Source organism: Augochlora pura, chromosome 7, assembly GCF_028453695.1.
Source record: "Augochlora pura isolate Apur16 chromosome 7, APUR_v2.2.1, whole genome shotgun sequence".
Classification (NCBI taxonomy): Eukaryota; Metazoa; Arthropoda; class Insecta; order Hymenoptera; family Halictidae; genus Augochlora; species Augochlora pura.
In genome coordinates, this window is record NC_135778.1 from 35,048,297 (window position 1) to 35,057,244 (window position 8,948).

At 36.4% G+C, this 8,948-nt stretch overlaps 2 protein-coding genes across 4 annotated transcripts in view; both read left to right on the forward strand.

Moving 5' to 3' along the window:
• Tbph (TAR DNA-binding protein-43 homolog) overlaps nt 1-3,813 on the forward strand; it is a 14,345-nt gene extending 10,532 nt beyond the window's left edge. For 2 of the 3 annotated variants that reach the window (XR_013494523.1, XR_013494525.1), the window contains 2 exons: nt 2,663-2,829; nt 2,903-3,813. The gene's annotated coding sequence lies outside the window, so the exon portion shown is untranslated. The remainder of the gene's footprint in view (nt 1-2,662; nt 2,830-2,902) is intronic. The other variant, XR_013494524.1, reaches the window with a different exon arrangement.
• A 419-nt stretch (nt 3,814-4,232) lies between these two features.
• Nucleotides 4,233-8,626, forward strand: Pmp70 (ATP binding cassette subfamily D member Pmp70). Its single transcript, XM_078186893.1, has 12 exons — nt 4,233-4,808; nt 4,895-4,937; nt 5,015-5,202; nt 5,271-5,340; nt 5,493-5,590; nt 5,678-5,858; nt 5,925-6,137; nt 6,201-6,270; nt 6,348-6,823; nt 6,912-7,211; nt 7,289-7,450; nt 7,525-8,626. The coding sequence occupies exons 1-12, from the start codon at nt 4,693-4,695 to the stop codon at nt 7,600-7,602; spliced, it is 1,995 nt and encodes a 664-aa protein (XP_078043019.1). The 5' UTR covers nt 4,233-4,692; the 3' UTR covers nt 7,603-8,626.
• Nucleotides 8,627-8,948: the final 322 nt, after the last annotated feature.

Sequence of the window (8,948 nt, forward strand, 5' to 3'; positions counted from 1 at the left end):
TATTTATATATATATATGTATATATATATATGTCTGTATTAATTCAGAATGTTTATACATACTGTAAAGAGAACATTGATGGGAAGTGCGTCGAGTTTATTTATTGACGTCCTGCTGTAAATGATAACCGATATACAAAGACTGTAGTTTAAGACAACTTTTAACAGACATTAGGACCGTTTCTAGCTCATTATTATAGCCTGGTTGATCCATTTCAAATCGTTTGCCGACGTAAACTAATCTTATAATCACTTTTAACCAATACTTATATCACCTATATGTATCGGTTAAAACAATGATGATAATGGTATATATTTCTATATATTATTCGTTTTTATGCGATTGCATTTTTCTTGTCAAAATGGAAACAATATGAAAGCAAATTGTACATGCATGTGTATGTAGAGTTTACAATATGATATACATCTGCACGGAGCAATTGATTTAGCGCACGTGCTATTCAAGAGATGATTGTTGCTCAAAAAATGCCTTGCGAAACGATTTGAATACGATCCGCGAAGTGTGTACATATTTACGTAAGGTGCATTAATGTCGTTCGTGAACGTTCAAATGGAAAAATGAGATTTTTGTTGTGTAGAACAGTTCGTATTTGTAAATTGAAATCGGGATTGCGTTTTAAATGAAATATTACCGAGTGATCACGTCCGATAAAAACGTACATGATTCTTTTGTCATTGTGAGAATGTTAATTTTGATAGGTGGCAGAGATCGATTCTTATTACCATAAGTTCATTACAAGAATGATTAAAAACTGATACACTGGAAATTTATTTACACTTTTTGAACTCCTCCATCGGATCGCTTTTTTTAAAGCTGCCCGTAAATTATTGACAGCCTCGACCAATATTAATATAAAACTGTTCGCGTTTTATACAGCAAAAAGTCCCTCGATTACTTACAATTAACGACGCATGTTTGACCTCTTATGTAGTTACACGCGCTAGAGACAACCATGATATTGGTCGAGTCGTGAAAAAACAGATTATTTATCCCTATTTTCTTCTAGCTAGTGTTTTCATCTATGTCGGATGAATGCGTTACAAACAAATATTTCACTTGATATCAACAACATTCACTATCAAGCAACTTTCTTTCACTTGTTGTAACAACCACTCACATACCTCTTACACAATCTTAAATTGACTTGTTGCAGGGTGGTCCATTTAAACTGGGACCACTTGCTTCGCTTTAATTGATCTCAGTGAGAGTTTGTACTATTCATTGCAGTTTCCAAGATCTGAAACCTCTTATGTTATTACGTGTGTCCGAAATCTATTTAATTGAAGTTTTCTTTCACTGTTACCACGGTTTTGACACCTGCGTATTTTCAAACTTATATGGTTAATTACAATCATTCGCCAGACTGTGGAAGAACGTTTCAATTAATGACTTTGATCTTTAGCTTAATAACTGCAGCAGGAACGTATAGTTGTATGCTCTGCCTCTAATTGGGCCTGACTTGCTCACAGAGAATTCAACGTTGACAGTATGAGAAACAGCTTTTGTACACATCGTGTTAGTAAATACATTTTTGATTTGCTACTGCTATTTTGTCTGATGACAATCAGGAGACGGGAGAATATGTGAGTGGTTCTACATTCGGAATCGCACAGAGTGGAAGGAAGAATTTGTGAGTTATATACTACAGGTTGCCATTCATTCGATGGATGAAGGTGATGATGAAATGATGATGGTGATGCTTTATGATATATGGTAGTGGTGGCAGTGTATAGTGACGATTATATGATGATGATGATGATGATGATGATGATGATGATGATGATGAAATGAGATGAAATGAGATGAGATGAGGATGTTGATGGTGAATAATGGTGATGAGTTTGATGATGAGGATGAGGATGCGGATGATGGTGATGATGCGGATGCGGATGATGATTATGATTATGATGATGACTGGAAGTAGAGGAGAGGCATGGAAGCGTCTACTGAAACTTCGAAACAGGTGATTACGAACTGAAATTACTTACAATAGTATGGGTTTTGTGTCATTGAAATCCAACACACTCACGCAAGGTCATACACGATATTCGCAGCTTCTCATAATCTACTGGTCCTGCTATTATTCAAACACATCCGAATATTGCCTAATTTCCTTTAGATCCTTATCAATGCTGGAGCACCGAAAAAGAAAGAAAAACAAAAAATAGTAAGAAGTTGCATCGACGGTTGATCGTCGATTGATAAAAATTTGATTTACTTGATCCTATTTATCGGATAAAACAGTTCTAACTTATTAATCGTTCATTCATCTGCTATTAACCGAAATTTTTATATTGCTTCTAATAATTTCTTGTCGAAGCATTATATAATCATTCTAAGACAAAAATACCTTATGCTATAGTTTTTCTTGAATCAGATCTTCTAAACGATTGTGTAATTCTTCGAGCAAGTATACTTTCGAGCTCTCACGTTGCACGTATTTAATTAGCAAATTAGCGCAAAATCTGGCGAAGTAGAAGATCATGATACACGTGGTTCAACCACAAAACAAATTATGAGCAAGAAAAAGAAAAGCATTCGCTACTGTTATATCCGTTTCCTTTCCGCATTAGAATTAATATTTCTGGATAGTGCATTTTTCGATGTACATTAATCACATATATGCGATTCTGTCCAACAGCTCATTGTCAGTTGACTGAAATACACTTCGCGAACATTGTATGCAACTAGTTCCGCTTAACAGCAAGATGATCCGCTAAAAAATGAACTGCAAACAAAAAGAAGAAATATGAAGGACGGACGATAAAGATAGATGAATTTTGGGAATTTTATGGATACTATGAACAGGTGATTTGAGAATTCCTTTTGTAAACTTATTTTTTCTCAATGAATTTAATTTCTGAATATTTTTTATTTTTAGATGACTCGCTGTAACAATAAATAATCTGATCACAAGGAATTGTGAACCACATCGCATTTCGTATATATTGCTCACCTAATGATAACGCTGGGAAATCGTAATCTTGAACTGATACTAGGTGTGTGTCAAAGGTGTATTAGATTATTCTTTGATATTACATTTATATTGGTTTCTTCCGTGTGAAATCTACGGACAGAACAAACTCGATTACAGAGGCGATATTATTGTAAAGCTGCACAAGCATAAAAAATGTTTGTGAGATGTGAACAAATTTTTCCAATAATGTACCGCAGATTTGTACTACTTTAGGAAACAAGTATAGAGTCCACCAAATAAGATTATTACTTGTGTAATGTATCTTTTTCGTGATGCAGTGATAAGAGTTGTGATTCCCATCTGTCTGGCGTCTTTAACTTTCAAATACATCATCTAAAAATAAATACCAGTGAAAATGAATTATCTTAATGAGAACCGACAATAATAATGTGATCATACATTTGCATATATTGTATTGAAATGCTATGAAACTATTAGCATATTGATTATACTGTGTAAATTATGCTTCAATGAGTGTTAACGTTGTCTAATAAAATGCTGTGTAATCGGTATACAAAAAAGTGTTCTCAGGATAAAAGAAAAAGCGTTAATACTCCGTTTTGCGTAAACAGAGACTTTACTCTATGCAGATAATATTCACAGCAAGAAACAACATATTTCTTGATCTAGCATAATTTTCTTACTTTACAGATAACTCTATAGAATGTGGGTAATGCTACTGTTTTATACATTAAATATCAATGGCAATAAATTAAGCGACATAAGATTTGTTTGCTTTCAAACATTTTTCTATGATTTGTACATGATTGAATATTATTTAATAAAAATACTACCGCTTTTTGAAAACGTTTAATTATTTTATTTACTATGTGTATTTGTAATTTAACACGACTTAGCAGTCTAATGAGTACTCTGCAATCTTGCTCGATTAGAGATAAACAGATTGTACTTCAATTCGTGGAGAATTTGTAGAAATTTATTAAAAAACAGATAAAGTGAAAGATAAGAAACCAAGCGTTTAAAGACTAAGAAATATATTAGTCCGAAGTTGGTTATCTCCCGATCGAAATAATGAATGGAAGAAAATAAGTATTACGTAGTGCCTGGAATTTATCGTAGTCATTAGGACGCAAGCTTACGTCACGACAATATCAATCGAAACATTCAGGTTCTAGAAGATTGACAAGCTATTGGTAAGTTAAGTCAAATGTATTATTGCAGGAATACATTGTCGTTAAAAAAATAAGAGCGTTAGAATCGAAAATGTGTGTATAGATTTGTGTGTATACACGAGTTTAACAGCTGTAGTTTTCCAATTCGGGTTTCGTTTTGTAACGGGTGTATCCTTGACTTGAACGTGATCGTATATGTACATATTTATTGATTTGGGTATCACCGTATCAAAGTTCATTGGTGTAAGATTACATAAATAAAACTGGTTTGGTAATTTTGTACTTTGATCGGTTATTGGCGGGACACTGATGATTGTGCACGTAGAGTGCAAACGATATAAGACAATTCGATGATCAGGTTAGAGTAGGTGAAAGCACGGGAGCCAGGGACTGGCTCGTTGTGCACGTAACGAAATGCTTGCGGAACGTAGTTTCGCTGCTGAGTGTTGCCCCACCACCTGTTCACCTTAACGAGCTCTGAAACTGGACACAGAAGACTCAAGACCGTCGTAGAAGACGGTGTATATTTTGTAGTCATACTCGGAGGTTGATCGGTTGGGAATGGCGCCGACGCTTAGTAAATTCGCGACCAAACGTACAGTGGCTGGTGCTTGTGCGCTCACCGCATTAATATGGATCCTAAAAAGAAGAGGCAGAAAACAAGTCACAAGAAACAAGTAAGCAGACTAAACAGCCGTGTGTATATGAGAACCGATTTAGTCAATCTCATCAAAACACTGAAGACGATTGTTTGTTTTTACAGGGACGCATGGCCTTCTCATGACATACAGTATGTTATTAAAGAGGTAAGTGCCAAATGAGTCTGTAATCGTCGTACCTGTACTAATCCACTAGTTGTACCAATTCTCAAAACAATTCTCAGGAGAAGCCAAAGAGCCCAAAGGCTTATGTCAATGCCAAATTTTTCAAACAACTACGCCAATTACTCCAAATTGGTATACCATCCGTTGTGTCTCCAGAGTTTGGATTTGTTCTTCTTGTTGCTGGTTCCTTAGTGGCAAGATCCTTGTGCGACTTATGGATGATAAACATAGGAACACTAATTGAATCGTGTGTACAATTAGTTGTTGAGAAAGGCTAACTCTTTGAATTTATAAGTTACAAGTATTTTGTTTCAGGACAATCGTTAATATGGATGCACCTTTATTTAGGAAGCGATTATTTAAATTTTTGTCTTTATTGCCTGTGGTAAGTGAATCTATGTATTGTGAATAAAATGTGTAGTGCATTGCTTTTGTAGGCTGCTAATGAAATTCTTTCATTCAGGCTGCCAAGCAGCTAATTTTCTAATCGTTTGGAAGATATTATTGATATGATCTTCCATGACTATATTTATTTAGATCTCTGTTGTGAACAACGTACTAAAATATGGAATATATGAAATGAAGTTGAGGCTACGCACAAATATCACAAAAAATCTACTGGAACAGTACCTGAAGTGAGAGGAATCAGCCAAGAATAATTATGAATTATGCATTTGTTTTTCCAAACGTTTCAAATTCGAATGTACTATTGGTTATTACAGGGGTTTTACATACTACAAGATGAGCAACTTGGACAGTCGAATAGCGAACCCAGATCAGCTTTTATCTACCGACGTCGACAAATTCTGTGAAAGTTGCACGGATCTCTATAGTAACGTCGCAAAACCGTTATTGGACATATTTATTTATGTCTACAGATTGACGAGCAATCTCGGTGGTCAGGTATGTTAATTTAGCGATTCTTGTGCGCACCTGTTCACGCTTTCTAAAATATCTGTTCCATTATAGACACCGATATTAATGCTGTTCTACCTTGTATTTGCTGGTACTATGATCACGCATCTTCGTAAACCAATCGGCCCAATGACAGTGGAAGAACAACGTCTGGAGGGCGAGTACCGTCACATTAATTCTCGACTAATTACGAACTCCGAAGAGATTGCGTTCTACAAAGGAAACATGAGAGAAAAACTAACGATACTAGCTAGCTTTTATAAACTAGTAAGTAAATAGTGGAATTCTCAGACTATCAAGCTCCTGTTTTATTTACCTTTCGTTTTACAGGTGACTCATCTTCGAAAATGTTTGGAATTCAAAACGTTTATAGGAGTAATAGATAATTTTGTTGGCAAATGTAAAGAACAGCTTGCTTAGTTACGTTTTCGCTTGAAGGCGTAATAACTGAAAATATTGAAAATGTTTTTCTTTTAGACATGGCAACGATCGTAGGCTTCTATGCGGTGAGCATTCCGTTCTTTCAAAAGAACCATCCCGTACTGTCGGGAACATCTGATCATCGATTTAAGAGTTACTACACATATGGTCGGATGTTAGTGAAATTAGCGGAAGCTATAGGCAGATTAGTCCTAGCCGGAAGAGAACTGACACGGCTGGCAGGTTTCACAGCCAGGGTCACAGAAATCAAGGTTGTCCTGAATGATCTAAACGCGGGCAAATACTCTAGGACAATGATCTCTGACTTGAAGGAGGAGTCGCTTGGAAGTCCGGGCGCAGGGACAATTCTGACTAAAAATAACATTATACGTTTCGATCGTGTGCCATTGATAACACCAAACGGCGACGTTCTTATCAGAGAGTTAACGTTCGAGGTAAGCTCAGGAATGAACGTGCTGGTATGCGGGCCTAATGGTTGCGGAAAGAGTTCTCTCTTCAGAATTCTTGGAGAGGTACGTTATCAACATTTATCACGCCCTTTGAACGTGTCCAAATACTCCGGCGATAATGTCTAATCGTTGGGAATCGTTTTGTTGGTAGTTGTGGCCAGTTTGGAACGGAACGTTGACCAAACCACCGCGTGGAAAATTATTCTACATACCACAACGTCCGTATATGACCCTGGGTACGCTGAGAGATCAAATTATCTATCCTCACACAAAGGAGGAGATGATAAGACGTAGCACAATGACGGATGACGACCTCGTTAAGCTATTAGATTTGGTTCAGTTGGGCCATCTCTTGGAAAGAGAAAATTTGGCAAACACTAAAGGTCAAGGGTGGGATGTTGTTGCCGATTGGATGGATGTCCTTTCTGGTGGTGAAAAACAACGTATAGCGGTAATACTTTGTCTCCCTTACACCTATACAAAGCTGTTCTGTGATTGGTGATTGACCGGGTGTCATTGTTTCTGCAGATGGCTCGACTCTTCTATCACAAACCACAGTTTGCAATCCTGGACGAGTGCACAAGCGCAGTCAGTGTTGATGTCGAGGATTCGATGTATTCCTATTGTAGGCAGGAAAATATCACTTTGTTCACAGTCTCGCATCGACGGTCCCTGTGGAAACATCACGAGGTATCAATCATTGAGTCAGGAGTCTTTTCTTGAACCTAACTCCGAGGCTAATTACTGAATTACGACTGTTACAGTATTACCTACAGATGGATGGAAGAGGAGGCTACGAGTTCAAACCTATCGAGACAGACACTGAAGAGTTCGGGTCGTGAATCTTCGTGTCCCTTGCATCGGATAACGCTTGCCAATATGCAGGGGACGCCACATTTGCAATCGAATAGCTGAACAAACAGAAATTCAAATAAATAATGAATACAGTTTACACGCGCGCATTGTCAACCTGCACAGACTTACGAGTATCGTGTATATCACTATTTAAACTGTAGCGCATAATACCTGTATATTTTTTATATCAATGTTTTTTTAGAGAATAACGTGTAAACAATACCGTGAAACAGGCCTTAACACGCTGACTGCTTGTTGACCAGATTATACTTATCAATTTAATTATAAATTTGGTGCAAGAGAATTCAGGAAGTAATTGCTTTGAATTAATGATTTTTAAATCGTCTACTTTAATGTTGTTGCAAAGTTATATCTAGTTTTTGGCTCAGCGGTCAACATGTTAATCCATTAGTAAGTCTTAAATGTTAACTGTATAAAAATATATGTTCTTCCAATGCTGTCAACAAGGGAAATATAGGATTATAATTCTTTTGGGTGGAAGTTTAAGCTACCATTCAATTTGACCAACATATTTTTGATACTTGACAGAGTTTTCACTTGCGCGACTAATGGAATGTTAAATGTTCATCACATACACACAACAATTTAATACTAATATATACATATACATATATAAATACATATATATATATATACGAAATAGAATTTGTAGCTGAGAACGACGTTCTATTATAAGGGTGCAATTGTGATTTGTTATGTGTAGAACACATTGAGAGCATACGTGGTCAGAACATTATTGAATTGCTGGACAATAAGAAGATATGTAATGAAAATAAACGGAAGACAAAACATTTAATTTATCTTTCGGTTTTCACTCGGAACGTACCAAACAAGATGCATAATATTCAGTATTTAGCATTATCCGTGGGTGCCAGAACCTTCAGCAGTAAGAAGCACAATTCTGTACACGTTGATGATATAGACTGAAACAAATATATTCGTATATTATTTCTTGCGTTCTACATAGCAACATAACATACATAACATTAATTCTGAAATCTACTAAATTACTTGTGCGTTAATTCAAAGCGAAACAAATCTTTGTAACAACCAAAAACCTAACACATGAAACGTCTTCATAGTCGTCGCAAATATCCAGCCTAAACGCATTAGTTCACACTTGTGGCACATGAGTGAGTTGCTGTTATGACTATGCGAAGGTATTTCAAGTTTTTTTGAAAAAACGGAACATAATCGCAATTACAGACAATCTGTTCCTTTGGTTTCCTTTTCAAATCATCTCCCCGGTACCGCGAATATGCGCGCGCGTAGCATAGCCACGAATAGCGCTTGGTTGACTTCGATCCGCCAT